This window comes from Marmota marmota, unplaced genomic scaffold, assembly GCF_001458135.2.
Source record: "Marmota marmota marmota unplaced genomic scaffold, marMar, whole genome shotgun sequence".
NCBI lineage: Eukaryota > Metazoa > Chordata > Mammalia > Rodentia > Sciuridae > Marmota > Marmota marmota.
Window position 1 is genome coordinate 6,087,119 of NW_026000185.1, and position 18,646 is coordinate 6,105,764.

The window sequence follows — 18,646 nt, forward strand, 5'->3', positions numbered from 1 at the left end:
AGGGGAGGGGAGGGGGGATAGTAGAGGATAGGAAAGGCAGCAGAATACAACAGACACTAGTATGGCAACATGTAAATCAATGGATGTGTAACTGATATGATTCTGCAATCTGTATACGGGGTAAAAATGGGAGTTCATAACCCACTTGAATCAAAGTGTGAAATATGATATGTCAAGAACTATGTAATGTTTTGAACAACCAACAATAAAAAATTAAAAAAAAAAAAAGAATAGTCTGCAACAAATGGTTTTGGAGCAGTTGTAAACCCATGGCAAATAAGTAAGCCTCCATTCTTATCTTGCACAATATACGAAAATTAAAAATGAGTCGGGCGCGTTGGCGCACGCCTGTAATCTCAGCGGCCTGGGAGGCTGAGGCAGGAGGATGGCAAGTTCAAAGCCAGTCTCAGTGGGGCTAGGGTTGTGGCTCAGAGGTAGAGTGCTTGCCTGGCATGTGTGGGACACTGGGTTCGATCCTCAGCTACCACATACAAATAAAATAAAGATATTATGCCCACCTAAAACTAAAAAATAAGTTACCAAAAAAAAAAAAAAAAGCCAGCCTCAGCAAAAGCCAGGTGCTAAGCAACTTCTGGCAAATAAGTAAGCTGTGGGTTGTGGTATCGGCTCTAAGATAGGGCTGGAGATGTGGCCCAATCAGTGATTGGATGCTCCTGAGTTCAATCCCAAGTGCTCCACCCCCCCCCAAAAAAAAAAATTAAAAATGGATCACAAATGTATATGTAAAACCGAAACCTAGGGGAAAAGCTTTGTGTCTGGGTTAGGCAAGATTCCGTAGATATACAAAGAGTACAACCTCAGAAAATTTCTTTGGGATAAATTGGACTTCATCAAAATAAAATTTGCTCTTCAAAAGGAATGGTTAAATTTTTTTTTCATCAAATTGGATTTAGAGATCAAACTGACATTCCTTAGGGATTCATGAATGGGTAGCACCCCTTCTCTGAGCTAGATGCTGAAATGGGCATGGCAGAACAGTGGAGTTTTTAAGGTATCTTGAGGAACAAGGAGGAAATGACATAAAGCAAGGAGAGGACTGGTTAGCAGCAGGTTGCTTTCCCTGTGTGGGTTAAAGCAAAGAGCGCTTCCTTATCAAGTTGACTCAGGTCAACTGGGTTGCTTATGATTGGTTGCTGTGAATCTCCTGTTTTTTGGAAAACCAGGTTCATTTCCAAACGCAGTTTGATTATGTGGCACCTAGCATCAATGACTCCATTTGGGCTTGATCTGGTCTATTAACATAACCCCCCCCCCATAAATTTTATTTAATAAACCATTAAGAAAACAGAAAGACAAGCCACAGTCTCGAAGAAAATAATGTCACAGAACACATACCCGATTTAAAAGACATATCCAGAATATGCAAATTCTCAAACACTCAATGAGAAGATAATATAATTAAAAAATATAAACAGATGCTTCACAAAAGAAGATATTGGCATCCTTGTCAGAATCAATTGACCATAGATGTATAGGTTTAATTTTGAGTTCTCTAGCCCTTCTGTGTGTGTGTGTGTGTGTGTTTGTGTGTGTATATATGAATGATATATGCCAGTTTTATACTGTTTTGATTACTGTAACTTTGTAGTAAGTTTTGAAATCAGAAGCTGTTAGTCCTCAATCTGCGTTTTCATTTTTCAAGATTTTTGTGGTTATTTGGGCTCCCTTATAATTCCATATAAATTTTAGGATGTTTTTCCATTTCCTGTAACAATATTATATGTCATCTTGACTGGGCTAAGGGACGCACAGATGATTAGTGTACCATTATTTCTGGGTGTGTCTGTGAGCGTGGTTCCAGAAGAAATTAGCATTTGAATTTGTAGACTGAATAATACAAGGTGGCCCTCACCAAAATGGGTAGACATCATCCAGTCCACTGGGGTCCAATTAGAAAGGTGAAGGAAGAGTTTAAGTGGGTACATCCATCCTCTGTCCTTGGACATTGGAGCTCCTGGTTTGGGGGCCTTTGGATATTAGACTTATACCAAATGCCATCTCTATTCCCACCCTCACTCTCGGGCCTTTAGACTTGAATTGACCCATTGGCTTTCCTGGTTTTCCAGGTTGCAGATGATATATTGTGGGACTTCTTGGCCTTGTTGATCAGATGAGCCAATTCCCCTAATAAATCTTCTCTTAAATAGCTGTATATACACCATTGATTCTGTTTCTCTGGCAACCCTAATACACTATCTAAAACCCATTGACATTTTCATAAGGGTTGCCTTGAATACTTAAGGGAATATTGTCGTCTTGACCATATCAAGTCTTCAATCTATGAACATGGAATGCTTTTCTATTTAAGTTTTCTGTCAATTATCTCAGCAGTGTTTTTTAGCATGTAGTGTTGGTTAAATTTGCTCCTGTTTCATTCTTTCTGTACTCTGCTCATGTGTAGAAATACAACTGACTTTTGTGTATTGACCTTTTTCCTAAGACTTTGCCAAACTTTTCTTTAACCGCAACCCTAGATTGTTGATTCCTTCCTTCTTTTTTTCCTCCCTTCCTCTTCCTTTTTTTTCTTTCTAGTGTGTGTGGATTCTTTAGTTAGCTATGACATCCATAAGCTTTTTGCATACACAAGATTGTGTTATCTGTCAATAGAGAAAAGTGAATGTGTATTTTTTGTGCTTTATTTTTTATTTTTTTGTGGTACTGGGGACCAAACCCAGGGCCTCACACATGCTAAGAACATGCTGTATCCCTGAGCTACACTTCCAGCCCAGTCTGTTCAAGAAACCAGTAAGCACTTTTCCAAAGTAGTTGTACCATTTTACATTCCCAACAGCAGTATATGAGAGTTCCAGGTTCTTTCTCCACACCCTTATAAACAGTTGGTATTATCTACACACTACCCAGAAACTTAAGGGAAAATGGACAGACCAGTGAAGTGACTTGCCAGTCACCCATAACCACTTTCTTGGCCCAGTCAAAGCATTGATCCAGGACTCACCAAGTCCTCATTTCCCATCCAGAGATGAGGAAGCTAAGTTCCCCAAAGGTCTTCCCAGAGAACAACTCTCCAGTCTGCCAGGCTAGAGCAAACAGGGACTTCCTATGGGGTTCTAGTCCCCTCCCATGCCTTCCTCCCATGTTGACTTTGCCCTGGGCATTATCCTCTCCCAAACTAGGGGTCCAGGAAGGCTGGAGCCTTCCCTGTGACATCATAAGAGCCAGTTGTCATGGGAGACCTGCACACCCACCCCTCAGGCAGGGCAGAGCAGGGCCCTGCTGCACAAGGCCTGGCCACTCTTTCCCCACCATACTGGCCCTCCATGGAAGCCTTGGTCTGTGCGTTCTCTGAGCTGAGCATAAGAGAAGGTGCTGGGCTGTGGGGAAGAGTGGCAGGTCAGATGCCCTCTTGTCCCAGCTGGGGCTCAAAGCCACTGGGGTGGCCTCAGGGACATGCATACTTGGGAGAGGAAAATGTGCACTGATTCAAGCCATTTGACTCTAGGCTGGTCACTTCCTCGTGGACCCACTGTGCAACTTCTATACTGAGACCAGAATTCTCTTTCTAGGGTAGGGGGCACAAAGGGTTTGAAGTGCTAAAAGGGATTTCACTCCCAGGCTTTAGGCCTCCCTGTTGGTTTAGGGGTGTGAAGAGGGGTAATGGGCAATGGGCAGGGCAGAGGCAGAAAACCAAGCCCACTTGGCAGACAAGTAAGCTGAGGCTTGGCAGACTGGGGGAGGAGCCCATGATATGAGCTGGTCTTAGAGACAGGTGCCTGCATTCTCCCCTCATGGATACTGGACCAGCTGGCCACCACCCTCCTGCCCTTCCCCTGCAGATGCAGTGAGCTGGGCCCGAGGACGCCCCAGTCACCTGGACACACCTCCCAACATCTACGAGGGGGGCCTGGGGGCCCAGCAGCAGCAGTGCCCCAGTGCCCAGGGAAACAAGCCCAAGAACTTCCGGCTGCGCCACCTCCAGAACCTGGCTCTCTACCTGCCAGGCCATATGCAGCCTGCTGGCCAGTGCGAGAGCCACTGGCTGGGCCGGCTTCTGGCTGGGGGGTACCTATCACAGCCTGAGGGCTCAGCCTGGCCCTTGGACCTTCCACAGGGGACTCTGGGCCCAGGTAACAACCACTGCTCAGCCCTTCTGGAAGCCCAACTACCCAGGGACAGCCTGGGAGATACAGGTGAGCTCTGCTAAGGCAAGACTGGGGACAGGAGGGGTAGATCCCAGGAACTCAAATGGGGCTTCTCCAGGGATTAGGGTGGGATACCAAGATGTTATGCTCCAGAGGCTCAGATCTTGGTGAATCTGCCCCATCCCTGTACCCTATTATTGGGTTAAGGCCATCAATGTACCCAGGTCACAAAACTCCCGGGCCCATGGGGTCTTGGTGTGGTGGTGGTAGTGTACAGCTGGGTCAGGGATGGAGTGTATCAGGGCAAGGGGGTATGAAGCAAAGAGAAGGCTCGGGGACTGAGTGTTCTGGGTTCCTGTTCTAGCTCTGCATTTGATGAGGGACTTTGGACAACTCCCTGTCTTCCTGAGCCTCAGTTTGTCCATCTGTCAAATGAGGCATTCAGGTTAGGTGAGGGTCCTTCCAGATTGAACCATTCACCTCCCACTTCCTTCCCCCAGTTCTCCCAAGGAAGGAATGCCATTTATCCCCTTCTGTTTTGAAGGTGTCAGGGTCTGGGAACTGTAGGGTGGGTTGCCAGTCTCCCTTGAGGTCTGAGTGACTCTTCTCTTTCCTCTTTCCTCAGCTTCCAGTTCCAGCATGGACCCAGCCAAGGGTGCCCCTGCCCAGCCAGGTCCCCCTGAGGGCTTGGGGCTCAGGCCCAAGAGGTCCTGGGGAGCCTTGGAGGAGGCCATGTGTCCCTTGTGCAAGAGAACCCGCTCTGGGGCCTTGGAGAGGCCATAGGGATCCTGAATTCCAGGGCTGGGGACAGAGGAGAAGGATAGCCAAGGAAGAGGAGGCAGGTCCAAAGAGGAAGGGCTCAGACCGCACAGTAGCCCTGCCCAATGAGACAGCCCCACAGCTGCCCAGCACCAGATTTGGGCCAGCTCAGGAGAGTGCAAAGGGGGAGGGAGGAAGAGGTCCTAAGGGGGGGACAGAAGAAATAGAAGCATGGCCCTGCCCTTGCAGCCTGCTCAAACTCCAGTCAGCCACTTGCACCTGGGAGGCCAGGCCGAGCAGAGAATCAGGTTCCTGACAGGCCAGGGAGCCCTCAGGTCTAAGCTCAGTAAAAGCCAAGGCCTGTACCTTCTTGTCTGTGTGTGTCTGTCATCAGGCTAACTCAGTCAGAAAAATAGCCTTGTGTAAACTCCAAGTCCAGGGGCAAGGAAAGGAGGTTGGGTTTCAGGAAGGTGCTGAGAGGAGAGCAACTGAGGCAGGAATGTTGGTCTGGAACCTGCACAATCCCCACTGAGAACTTGGGATCCAGCAGGACAGGCACCACCCTTCTCTGTGCTGGCCTGGATGCAAGCACTGGGTGTGGGATTCCTCTGTACCTGGGTATCTGAACAGGCTGCTGGGCCTGGGGCTGGATTGGTCTTTGCTGTGGTACGACCTTGTTTCCAGTCATCATTCAGCATCCCCTGGGGGACACACCTGCTCTGGTTGGGAATCCCTGCTCTACACCATGGGGCTCAGTACTTTGAGGAGAGGGGCTTGCTCTAGTGGCCCTTGCCTATCTGTCTCACTTTCAGTCTGAGCAGCTCAGGTCAGGCTAGGATAGAGCATTAGCCCACCTCAGATTCCTGCTGGAACACACATGGTGGTGTCAGGGAGAGAGAAAGGTCTCTTTCTCTTTCCCTGCACCCTGGTTCCAGTGGTCACCCACTGAGTGACAGAAGGGCCATTGCCTTCATCCTCTCCCACAACTCTTCCTGGAATTGGAGGCCAGATGGGCCTGAGAGAGAACTATCCAAGACAGATTTTAGGAAGGAGCTGAGGAAACACAAGAGTCAGCTGCCCTTGCTACCTGCCAAAGCTTTTGTGAGGCTGCTGTCAAGGGTGCTAGGTAAAAGCTGGCAATCCCAGATCCTTGGAAACCAACAAGGAACAGATCCCCTCACTTTTGAACAACAAGAGTGTAGGCTTAGGAGCACTTTGCCCCAGAGTTCAGACCTTGTGATGCTCAGGCTGTGGTCAGTCAGTGGCCACTTGGGTTACTCCTGATGAGCCATGTGTCCCTGTCTTAAGGCCCTTGTACAGTCCCTTCCCCTTGTATAGGGATTGGCTCTGGGTCTTGCTTTACTAGTAAAATGTGAAAGTGACATGATGCCACGTTTGGGTGGTAAGAAGGCCTGGCTGTTTCCCATGTGCTATGGGAGAGATCCTGTAAAGATGAATGGTCATGTAGAGCTGATTCTTCTGAGGCCGCTATACAGTGGGAAACCAGTCTAGGCCATGCTCAGTGCTGCAGCCTTAGCCCATGTCTTCCCCCAGGAAAGACATTTGCTGTTGCCACGTGCTGGCCCAAAGAGAGCTGGCTCCAAACTGGCCTTTAGACAATTGCTCTCTAAAACCTGCACAAGGCTGGGCACGGTGGCACACACCTGTAATCCTAGCCATTCAGGAGGCTGAGGCAGGAAGATTGCAAGTTCAAAGCTAGCCTCAGCAATTTAGTGAGGCCCTAAGCAACTCAGTGAAACCCTGCCTCAAAATGAAAAATGATAAAGGGCCGGGGATGTGGCTCAGTGGTAAAGTACCCCTGGATTCCAACCCCAGTACCAAAAAAAACAAAGAGAGTTGAGGATGTAACTCAGTGGTAGAGCACCTTGGTTCAATCCCTGGTACCAAAAAACAAAACACACTTTGCACAAGCTTTCTTGAAAAGCACTCAACTTAAGATGACAGTATGAAAACTTCACTGTCATAGTGTTCTGGAAATGGGTTCATGTGGAGGAGCACCCCACATGTCCCCAACAAGCAGACATTTGGGGAAATGTGACTGTGGGTATACCCTTTGCATGTGATTTCCTGAATGTTGGTGGATTGGGATCTGAGTGACAAGCCTGTCCCACTTGTTCTACAAGTATGGGGCCCCTTGTGAGGGCTGCTAAGATTCTTCAAGCTGGCCCTGCAAAAGATCCTTGGGTGATATACACAGGGATTGAGGATATTGAGCCCTCCCAGGAGGGAGAAATGCAGCCATTTCTTGGGAAATCCCCCCTCAGCCAGGGGCAGAGCTGGTTCTCTTCAGACTGGGTAACTGTGTGAACCTCTTGCTTCCTGGGAGGTAGATGACCAGACTGTGGTCTGAGGGGTGGGCTGCTATAGCAGGTACCATGAGGGCAGCCCCTGCAGTCTCTGTGACAGGCTAGGAGGCCAGCTGAGAGGGTAATGGCTGCCTTCAGGGTGGGATGTAGCAGAATCCCTGAATTCTTGGACACACAATTGACCAAGGGCCTCTGGAATCACCCCTTCATCCCAAAGTTGACCCCTCAGCAAATTTAGGCAAGGATGATAGTTGTCCTTGCCTAAATAACCAAGGCTGAGCCTCAGCAGCACGGCACTCTGGTCGGGCCAAGCTCAACAGTCTTATTTGGTTCCACTCGCCTTGGGCACTTGTGCCCAGCTGCCTGACCTCCTGGGCACCATCAGGGCCTCCTGCTCTGGCAGTGATACCAGCCCTCTCCCAAATCCACTCTGCAGGCGATGGACACTTCCTAGGGAGGGCCCTCAGAAGCAGCACGTCCCTGCTGCTGGCAGAGACTGGAGGTATGTGAACAGAGGAGCACACTTGGGCTTCAGAGGGTCTACCCATTACTTAACTGCAGCTCGTAGGTAACTTCTCAGCCTCAAGCCAGTTTTCCTCACCTGCTTAAAGGGGGAGGAAACAATCCTTCTGGGGGTGGCCAAAGGTTTCAAGGACAGGCTGGTGGGCACCTGTCACAGACTCCCATGGCTGGCCCATAGCCTCTGCTATGGTGCTGAATTGCTCTGTGAAGCTTCTCCAAACTAAGAGAGAGCCCTCGGGGGAGCTACCCATGTGGACCGGCCCCAGCTGAAGGTGAAGAGCCAGGGAGCCAGACCAGACTGAAAGGGGTAGCTGTTGAAGTCCCTTTAAGAAACAGTCCAGCTGTGGCTCTCAAGTCTGGAAGTCCTTCACTGGCTTGTGTTCCCTGGCAAGGCTAACAGAATCAGAAGCCATCCTCAGGATAGCAGTAGCAAGCAGTTCTCCCAGATGAAGACACAGGAGAAGGGCCCAGAGTGCATCAAGCTGGGCACTGGGAACAGGATGTGACCAGATAAAATCTATTTATTTGTAATGAGACAAAACACTACAATCTGTTCAACACTGGGCTGGACACTGCAGTGATTCGGGGAAGGAGGGAGGTACAGGGCAAGGCCTCTGAGCTAGATTATGAATGTCCAAGGCAGAACCTTCTGGAAGACTCTTCCCTGACCGCATGGGGCAGAAATGAAAAATCACATGATCACCGCTAATTGAGAGGAACGAGGACACATAGCTGGGGCCTCAGCACACAGCTGACGCTAGTTAGCACATCAGGGGCTACCCACTGGCCAGAGCTGTCCAGGGAGGGGGACACTCTTCCTGCCTGGGGTCTGCCTGAACTGTTGAGGACAAGCAGAGGCCTTGGGCTGCCTCCAGCACTGAGAGCCCCGGACTGGGAAACGCTGAGGGAGGGGAGTACACAGTCACCAAGGCCCTGTCTGCTGAGCAGTTCTTCCCTCCTCTGAGGGTTGGTGAAGCAAGGGGCATGAGGACCCTCTGCACTGGCTCCCATGACACTGCAGCAATGCTGGTCAGGACGCTGGCAGCTTGGGGGTGCAAGGTGAGGGATGCTGGAGGTGTGGGACACACATGCTGCTGACATGGCTTCAGCCCTCAGAGGCTGAGGCGCCTCAGGCACTGACTGCCCCTGACCCCAAGGCCAGGCCCCACCAGCCTTTGGCAGCCATGATGCCCAGCGGGGAGCTCAGCCCCCTTATGTCTGCATGTGACCAAGCTTCGTAGCTTCATTCAGCTCATGGAAGGATAGGCAAGTGCCTCGTGGGCGCCTCAGTCCCACTCCCAGGAAGGTCAGCTGCACGCAGCATGTCACAATCCAGCAGGCAGGATGATCTCTCCAGAAACAGGAAACAGATAGCAGGAGGCCACTGAGGAAGAAGGAACTGTCCCATTATCTGACCACTGTGCCAGAGCTGGGCCCTGGAGCTCTACTTTCCCGAACAGCCAACCCTACTTTGCCCACCTCTCCATAGCCTCTTGTAGGGGGTAGGGGGTGACCCCCACCCTCTAGGCTTCTTGGGGTGGGTCCTGTATAAAAGCCTGGAATTCTCTTTACTGCACCCCCTTCTTCTGAGGCTCCTATGTCTTCAGGTCAAGGGTGTCCACAATACTTATGCTTCTTCTTCACAGTAGAAAGTTCAGTCTGGCTTTGCAGGAAGGAGCTGAAGGAACAGGCAGTGGAGTGGGAGAGGCTGGTGAGGACAGCCCCTTCCCGGAGAATGCAGCCACACTTGGCAGGGCCGAGGGGATGGTGAAAGTGCATGGAGGCAGGACCAGGGCACCCGGTGGAGGCAGGTTTCCAAAAACAGGAGAGCCAGGGAGCCTGCAGGGAAGAGGAGAGCGGGGCAGGGTGAAGGCAGTGTGGGACTCTTGCCCATCCCCACTGTCTGGCCTATGACCTACAGGTGGGGGCCAGAGTGCCCCCAAAGCATGAGCTCTTCTTCAGGTCCATCATTCCTGCCAATGGCCACCAGGCTCCCCTCAGTCCTGGTGCAAATAAAAGCACCAATGGCTCCATACTTGGGTATACAACCAGATAGCCACAAAGCCTGCTTAAGTCACCAACCCTCCATGTGGGTGTACACAGGGAGTGGGCTTTAGATCCCTATGTCCCTTCCAGCTCTGATGTCCTCTGGAGCCTTGAGTATAGCCTCAAAACAACATGGGTGACCAGAGCAGCCGCATTTGAGCAGAAGCGTCACCTATGTGGTGCTCACCCTGGGAAGCACACACAGGGCTTTGGCTTGGAAAGGCCACTAGGCAGGATGCTGGCAGTGGTGCTGTGTTAAAGCTGAGTGTGTGTGGAACTTCTGGAAGCAGACCCAAGACACAGGTCACTGGGCACTGCTTGAAAGAAGCTGAGCAACTAGGGACACAGATAGGAGGGACTTGATCTTTTTGTACCTTTTCAATTTTTGAACCATTTAATTGCATTATTTTAACAACAACAACAAAAAGTAGTTCAGGAAGTGAAAAGATAAAGTTATGGTCAGGGGCTCGAGGCATCTCTCTCTGGTTTCCTGCTCTCTTTCACAAAGCTTCTAAGTTGGATGGGAAACACTCATAGGTGCCTGTCTAGGGACTTCTATTTTTGCTGTTGTGTGTGCCAGGATCTCTTTGCCCTACCATCTGCTCCTACCTGTTGGAGACCAGATGCACGCTCTGCTCCTGAGCCCGCGTAGCACCAGGCCTGCAGCTGGGGCAGGCCAATGGGCTGGCAGGTGGCCGCCAGCTCCTTGCAGAGGAAAGCAAAAATCAGATGGACAGGAAGGTGGGCTCTGCAGGGTGCTGAGGGGTGCGGTCTGGCAGAAGCTACCCAGCTGGCATCACATGGTGCGGCTGTACTCGATGCCACCCTTGGTGGAGATGCCTGACCATGGTAGGAAGCTGCAGAGAAGGCTATGAGCCTGGCGGTAGATCCTATGTGGGATGGAGCAAGGGCTCAGGTTGGCTAGTGCTGAGCCCAGGTGCTGGATATAGTCCGTGGACTCTGTCAAGGAAGAATGACTTCCCCCATCAGTCCTGCCTGCCTGCACACACTGACACACAGTCGGCATGCAGACGGAACACTGCACTTTGTGGAGGTCCAAGCACTCACTGAGCACTGCAGAGCACTGGAAAGCCTTGATAGAGGAGCCTTCTACTTTGAATAATAGCAATGGTAGAGGATGATGATAAAAGCACCTTTTGGGCAAAGCCTTTAGCTCAAAGACAGGATGCCCATTCTAAGGTGATACATAGGGAATGAGGCAGGGGTCTATCAGGAGACAACTGTTCCTGATCCTTCCCCAGACTCCCAAACCTTAGCACAGGAGGAACAGAGCCCTGTCCTTTCAAGATGGGGCTCAATGGTGCTGATGCCTGGATGCCCACAGGGGCCTGACTTCACATGAGCTCCGTGGCCTTCCTGGTTCTGGTCACCTCCCTCTTCCCTGTTTGCTTGTCTTTGAGGTGAATGAACCCTAGACTTACTCACTTGAACACCACTCCCCCTGCCACCAACCCCACAACTGCTGTGGCATCTCCTGGTTTTCCTCCTGCCAGGGCTGGACAAAGAGCTAGAGGAGGCAGTGGGGTGGGGAACACTTCTGGGGTTGTGCCCCTACTATGAGGAAAATGTGAACCCAAGTGTTCAAAGAAAATAAAAGTTTTTTCACTCATTCTTCTCTCCTGCTAGCACAGGCTGCCTGGGCAGGGGCTTTGGTCTGCTTTGCTCACTATTGACCCAGCACACCCAGCACAGGAGGTTGTCCATCAGTGATTGTGCAGCGGATGGATGGATCTTGGGCCCAAGGGGTTAAAACCCATCCCTCCTGCCAGGCTGAAGTTGGGGACCTCCTTTCCTCACATTGATCAGACCCATGCACAGCACACCTGATTATCATCTGAAGGTGAGCATGGAGCTGACTGACTGATTCAGCAGCCCCCAGCCAGGAAGTCATGTGTCCTCCCCCAGCAGCAAAGGATATAAGATGGTCCAGGGAGGGTGGCCGCCATTGATGTAGAGGACATAGGTGAAGCCATCTTTGAGGACCCCTCGGATGGAGTAGTAATACGGCAGATAGTGATGCTGCCTAAAGTCTCTGTTTTCGTAGAAGTTTATCGCTGTGTTGTTGGTGGTGAGGACATGCAGGTAGATGGCTTTGCAGTGGTCCTGAGCTGTGGTTGATATGTGATCTTTTAAGCTTTCAAGTAAAAGGGAACCTTAAGAGAGGAGATGAGGGTTACACATAGTAAAGCAGTTATTTTATTTTGAGACATGGTCCAAGTTGCTGGGGGTCTTGCTAAGACATAGGTTCAAGACCCAGGCTGGTTTTGAACCTATGATTCTCTTGCCTCAGCCTCCCAAGTCACTGGGATTACAGGTGTGAGCCACTACACCTGGCATGGCAGGCCAATTAGAAAGGGCAATGAGGATGGGGCTGTGACTTCTGTGAGAGTCCAAGGTCTCTGTGCTCAGATCAGATCCCAGCCTCCTGTCACCTCCCACTGTGAAAGCTCATGGCCAGATGGAATTTGTGAGCTGCAGACCACTGTGGGCCACTTGCATGGCCTGGAGGTGCCCTCCTGTGGACTGGACAGACAGTGGAGGCACACCAATCTTTTAGACGATAAGAATAAACTGGAGGCCCTGAGCTTAAAATGAAGACTGCTGCTCACTGTTGTGACCGAGTGGAACGGGAATTTGATGACATGCATCTGATGAATGTTGGTGTGTTCTACTTCTTCATTTATGTTTTCTGCTCTCAATAGAGAGCGTCTAGCCAACAGACAGAGCTGTTGTGTGTGGTAGTAGGAGGGGCAAAAGGGTTGGTCTATTGTGAGGCCACCTGGGAGCAGATGCTGATCCAATTGTGACAGATTTGGGAAGGAAGCTACTGTGGAAAGGCCTGTGATGTGTGGAAAGAGTACGGGGAAGGCCAGTGGGGTGGGAGATGTGCTGGGAAGAGAGATAATGTGGGTCTGACCCAAGACAGGCAGGAGGAGGTGACTGAGGATCATTTAGAAGCTGGATTCATCAGGACAAGGGAAGTGACAAAATTGGGGGGAAAGGGTGCCCAAAACATAAGCCCACTGCCCCTTACCTATGCCATGCTTCCTGAATTCTTTCACTACTCCCAGACTTAGAATGTACGCAACTTGTGTGTCAACAGAGAAGTTGGAGGCTAGAATATCTCCATCCTAAAGAGAAAGAGATGGAGTCAGGATAAAGCACAGAGTACATGGCAGAGTCTGTCCGTGGTCTACGTGCCCACTCCCCTGGCCCTGAGGCCTGGAGCCACATGGGTGGGAAGGGAAGAACAAAGAGGGTAAGGGAAAGTCACCCTGCCTGCCCATGGAACTGAGAGCATTTGGGCCCTGCTGGCAGAGGGCGGCTACTGTGAAGATGCACCGCGAGGGGCTTTTCTGCAGGATGAGAGGCTGCTTCGTGCCAAAACTAGGTAGCTTAGGGCAGGTACAAAGGCACACCTGTCCAGCAGGGATGTGTAGCAGGTGTTCAATACAGCAATGAGACAGATGGACAATTATGCCCCTGGTGGTCCTGAGGAGGGTGTGCAGGCGAACACATGCCCTCCTCCACTACCCATGCCAGGAAGAGCATTGCAGGGCTCCACCAGCATCTCCACGCAGAGCCCTGCATGGGACAATGGTGAATCCAGCCACCAACAGCTTCTTAATTCTTCCACTTCATAAAGAACAGGAAGGACCTGCCAGGTGTGTGGTTTGCTTCCTTAAGGATGGACGCTGGGCGACTCAGCCTTTTTGCTCCCCAATCATGCCAGGTGGGGTAGGCTTGGGCCCTGCTCTGAGTCAGCACCCCACCCACAGTGAACCCAGCAGATGTAGACTCTGCCTGAAGCCCTGGCTGACGGTGTTTAAGTGGCCCTGCCTTCCCCAGGGTCGAACCCACTCAGTCTCTCAGAAAGGCCCACGTGAGTGCTGGGGTGTAGAGGTTCCCCTCCTGAAGTCCAAGAGCAAAATGGTCCCCAAGCCTGCCTGGAGGGAAAACAAACACATTCCAGAAATTTCTAGTCACCCTTGTGGGGAAGCTGGCTGATGGCCTGGGGGCACCTAGGAAAAATCTACAAGAGGGAGAATCAGGTAACAAGGTAGGAGAAAGTGGGACAGTGTCCCACAGAAGAGGAAAGATCAAAAGAATATTGATCTTGCTCTCTCTCTGCTATATCTTAGCACTGAACAATGGAAGAAGAGGCTCAGGAGGAGCTAGGCTAGAAAAAGCTACTCTCAGATGAAAACAACTGTGCTAAAACAATCACACACGAATTGGGGTAGACATCAGTGGTCCTGGCTCCTTAAGAGGAAGAGATGTCGCCTTCCTTGCTTTTTGTTTGGTGCTGGGGATAGAACCCAGGGCCTCATGCAGGCTAGGCAGGCTCTCAGGTTTCCCCCTCCTTGGAGTAAATACCAGTGTGGTAAACACTATTGGGTCACTATGACCATAATTACTAGCAGAATCTATCAAAGTCAGTCAGGAGGAATGTGGTATGTGCCTGTGGCCTTACAGCTTATATTTAGAGCATGCGTGCCTACCTGAGGGTGCTGCAGATGCTCAGCATTCTGAGGTAGGTAGGGAGGCCTGAGGGGGATCTGTGAGGTTGGGTATATCTTTACTTTCACTAGACTTGAGCTGGAACTTAGCATTTCCTTGAACAAACCACAGTAGGACTGGCAGTTTCTATGGCATTGCCACCAACACAAATCAGACATTTTTGTATCACATGACAACTGTGCAGATATTCAATGTATCATTCCTGCTTCAAAATGATTGTCCTTGTTAGGCCTGCTGAGGTCTTATTACTTGCTGCATGTGTGAAGGCACACGTACTCCTATGTCAGGTACACACAGAAGCCGACCGGACACGAGTCTCATGCGCTGCTCTGAACCCTCAGGTTACAGGCTCCTGAGACACAGGGCCACAGTGCACTCGTGTGACTCTATCGCAAGTCCCCTGCAGCCATGCCCGGTGACTATCGTGTCTACCACCACACAGACGTACCTCTTTATGTATTTTGGTCCTGCTCTTAATTTCAGCTACTATCATTCCCACAATGGCACCTCTGTAGGTCGCAGCAAGGGAGAAGAACTTCTTGTTGGATGTGATGTCACGATACCATGAGTCTGGGTACCTGGGGAAAGACACACTCAGGTGAGCCTGTGGGGCTCTGGCCATCACTTAACTACCTGTCACAGCTCTCTTCTAAAAAGCAGCCAACATTCCAGGCAGGAATGGGAACTGCTGATGTAAAAATGATTTTACTAGATCTAAGATATGAGAAAGGAAAGAAAACTCCAATAAAATTGCCTCCATGGAGCAATTCATGGAGGGAAGCACAAAGTGGCCTATTTCTCATCTGGGCAAGCTGAGATCTTAGGACCCTTGGTAACCCAGGACACTGGGTGATTTGGCACTGAAAACTCGTGGAAGTGATCTGAGGAAGAGCCAAGTTCACAGGTGGGTGGCTCTGAGTTTCCAATACTTCCCTGGACGGGCGGGAAGGGGGGAACACAACCTCAAGGGCAACATGTCGTTAGGGCTGCTCACCAAGAAAGCCGAGATGCACTCCCCACCCCCAGGGGAACGTGGAGAACACCTCATGCAAAGGCCCAGGATGTGGTCATGTCAGGCAGGACCAGCACAGGTCAGGCGGGGGAAGGCATTGGGATTCATGGGTTTTCCTTCTTAAAGATGGGAGAGACCTAACAGGTTAGACTGGACACATTCTTCAGACCAAGAGCAGGAGGACGTGATACAGGGGCGCGGCGTTCTGCCCTACTCAGTTCTGCAAAGGCCACACCAACCATCCAGTGAGAAGTTCCTCACAGGGCTGAGTACTGCCCAATCTCCTCCGAGCTCCAGGGGTACACAGCTGGCCCTGTGGTCAGAATGTAGTGCTGCTATCTCACAGTGCACAGACCAGTGCACAGACCATCATTCCATCTCCTGAGAGCCTGAGGCCTTAGGCCCATCAAGTTCTGAGAAGAGACCTCTGCATTATATATAGCACTTCACTGAACATATCTGTAATTAAAGTTTCTGAGCAGATTTCTTTTGGGGAACTTCACATGAGGAAGGAGGTGAGGTGGGAAGAGCCGTGGAGCAGACAGACACAGGGGCTGAGCTCCACTGCCCACCTGGTAACTCTGGACTGCCATGGCCCTTCCAGGCCTGCTCCTAACTGTACATTGTGACAACATGGGCTGATGGGTCCTCTTCCAGTTTCAGCACTTGTGGATCCATGTTCTCCCCTCACCCCTGCATCCTGCAGCTGGGACACAGGTGCCCAACACTTACTCGATGGGGAACCAGTCACCACACAGGTGCTTCACAGTGTCTATGTCATCGTGGCAGAGGAGACGCAGGCTGACCTCGCTGAGGGCACTGGATGGCACCACCTCTGTCATTCACACCTGCAGGGAGAGGAGGCAGCATTACCTCACATTACGTTCACCTGTTCTCTTCTGTACACTGACCCTGGCGGGCAGGCAGGCAGGTAGGCAGGAGGGGACCTGGGGCTTCCCATGATGGAGTGTCTTCTCTCACACCCATATAGCCTCCAGGTGTCACGGTCACATCCTTTCTGCAGATGAGGAAGAGCTAGCAAGCTGTCTGTGGGATGTTTTTTCTTTCTTCTTTGTTCTGAGGTGCCACAGCTCCTCACAGTGGCCTGGCTTCATGTCTTATGACTGCGTCCCACAACTTCAGATGCACAACAGTCCCAGCCAGCCCGACTTCTTCCAATCATGGCTTGGCAGCAACCAAACACAGATACGGGGCTCATTCCCCTGGGGCCAGGGAATGGCTGGGTGTCCCAGGCAAGCAGTGCTAGCTAGCACCACAGTGGATCATACTCAACTTCTCCTCCGTCTAGCAAACACAGGCACCCAGAGTTCAAATCAACTGCCAGCAACTTTTAAACCCAGAAAGTACACTCAGCCCAGGCTAGTGGTTGAGCAGCTGCCTGTTTTACTCAGGAAGGAAGGAAAGAAGGAAGGAGAGAAAGAAAGGAAGAAAAGGCAAGTGAGGGAGGGAGGCCAAGAGCTGGGCTCTGACAAAAGGGAAAACAGTTTCCTCTTTTTCAAGTTGAAAAATGGTAATCAAAATGGAAAGGGTTACACACTCATCCTGTCTTCCTAGGAGGAACTGTGCAGCTCACCTTAAATGGCCAAGGAAAAGTTCTTTTTTGTGTTAGTCTATTATTTCTTTTTTTGAGGAAAAGTTATCACAAAAGAACAAAATTCAGTAAAATTAGAAATAATGACAGAATCATAAAGTCACTATTTTGAAACTACCAAAGGAAATCTCAGAACCCAGACGCCATCAGAGTGTTAGACCAGCAGGTGAGAGGCAGGGAGGTAAAAGCCCGCTGACAGGCATCCAGTGGAGGGCCCTCCCCAGCCTTAGGTCAGCCCTGCCTCTCAGGCCTTGGGTTGGGACCAAGCTTCAGGGGTTCCTGCCCAAAACTGGTTCTGAACCCAATGGAGCCTTTAGACCAAACTTCCTAGTTGCAGATAACACTCAGCACAGAACAACAAGAGAAAAGAGCTCCAAGAAACTCAGATGTCTGACATTCCACATTAATTCTTTTCAGGAAGTCAAAGTCAAACATACAAAGTAAATGAGAAGAGACAAGGAGAACTAGATTTAATAAGTAAAGCCCTACCAGAGAAATAAAGTTGAAACAACACTTTGGGGAGACAAACAGCCTGGCCAAGAGGGAATGTTATGAAACTATTACTAATTTTCTTACATGCCATAAGGCAGAGAGGTAACATATTTCCTAGGAGATGAACGCTGAAATACTTGGGAGTGAAGAACCATGATGTCTGTTTTAAATGGCTCAAAAAAAAATTTACCTATGAAGTGAGTATGACAAAAAGCTATCAACTTTTGAACCTAGTGGGTAGCAGGGCACACCACAGGCATCTATCACCCTATATGTGCAACTTTGCTATATCTGAAACTTTTCATGGTAAATGTGGTCAGGGAAGGACTATCATTACTTGCCTCAGTCCAGGCACTGTGCAGAGAGCCAAGGGACCTGGACACTCAGCCATACCAGCTGCTCAAGGTCGCTGTGCCTGCCAACCTGACCATGGTTTATGTCTGAGTCGCCTTCAGCTTCAGCAGCCTGCAGGCCCCAGTGAAGGATGGAACAAGATGCCTACCCATCATTTCACCCCAGGCAGAGCTCTAGAAGTCCTATCAGCTAAGCTCCCACAACATAGCTGATTCTGAACAGGAAATCATTGCTTAGCTCTCCCCAGAAAGAGCAGTATGTGCACGGGCAAATGACACCAACCAGCAGAGCCATGGCCTGGGTGACCACAGGCAGACCTACCTCAAGAACTGAGAGGCTGACACATAGGAAACAGAAGCAGCAAGGCTTGGATCTCTGTGGTTGCCTGGGGCAGGGGACTGACCACAAAGGTCCTGGGGGTCAGGGAATTGTTAGAGTCTGTAAACAAGTCAAAATAACACCTGGCATTTTGCCAGGGGAATGTTAGAGTTCATAAACAAGTCTGGATGGTGCCTGGCAAAATGCCAGAGGGAGTGGTTTGAAAAGTAACAAAAGCGAGCCATTAAGTGTGGAGATTCCTTATTGGTTGACTGATATATCTAGTTTATGCTAATTAGATAAGCTGTGTGGAATGTATAAATACTGCTCCTGTCCTGCAATAAACGGCTTCCACTCTTGCTGTATCAACGTACACAAGTTATTCGTCACCCCCCGGTTATTTTGCCCAGCCAGCCGGGCTGCGGCAGATGGTGGCCCGTTACGGGGAGCCCCGGGACACTCGGGGGTAAGTGACGAAAAAAGCTGCCCGTCCATAGATAGGATGGGAGCAAATCTACTCGTCCCTAGGCAGATAGGGCGA

At 50.4% G+C, this 18,646-nt stretch overlaps 2 protein-coding genes across 2 annotated transcripts in view; one reads left to right on the forward strand and one right to left on the reverse strand.

The window, feature by feature from the left end:
• The window catches only part of CUNH16orf90 (chromosome unknown C16orf90 homolog), a 6,450-nt gene extending 1,102 nt beyond the window's left edge, over window positions 1-5,348 (forward strand). Inside the window, exons 2-3 of the mRNA XM_048790056.1 lie at window positions 3,816-4,169; window positions 4,747-5,348. Of these exons, the coding sequence (XP_048646013.1) occupies window positions 3,816-4,169; window positions 4,747-4,904 (512 nt within the window). The 3' untranslated portion in view covers window positions 4,905-5,348. The remainder of the gene's footprint in view (window positions 1-3,815; window positions 4,170-4,746) is intronic.
• Window positions 5,349-8,232: 2,884 nt separating this feature from the next.
• The window catches only part of Naa60 (N-alpha-acetyltransferase 60, NatF catalytic subunit), an 18,654-nt gene continuing 8,240 nt past the window's right edge, over window positions 8,233-18,646 (reverse strand). The window contains exons 2-7 of the mRNA XM_015490815.2: window positions 16,062-16,177; window positions 14,766-14,895; window positions 12,831-12,927; window positions 11,715-11,949; window positions 10,385-10,728; window positions 8,233-9,568 (exon numbers count right to left, since the gene is read on the reverse strand). Coding sequence (XP_015346301.1) covers window positions 10,572-10,728; window positions 11,715-11,949; window positions 12,831-12,927; window positions 14,766-14,895; window positions 16,062-16,171 — 729 coding nt within the window. The 5' untranslated portion in view covers window positions 16,172-16,177 and the 3' untranslated portion in view covers window positions 8,233-9,568; window positions 10,385-10,571. The remainder of the gene's footprint in view (window positions 9,569-10,384; window positions 10,729-11,714; window positions 11,950-12,830; window positions 12,928-14,765; window positions 14,896-16,061; window positions 16,178-18,646) is intronic.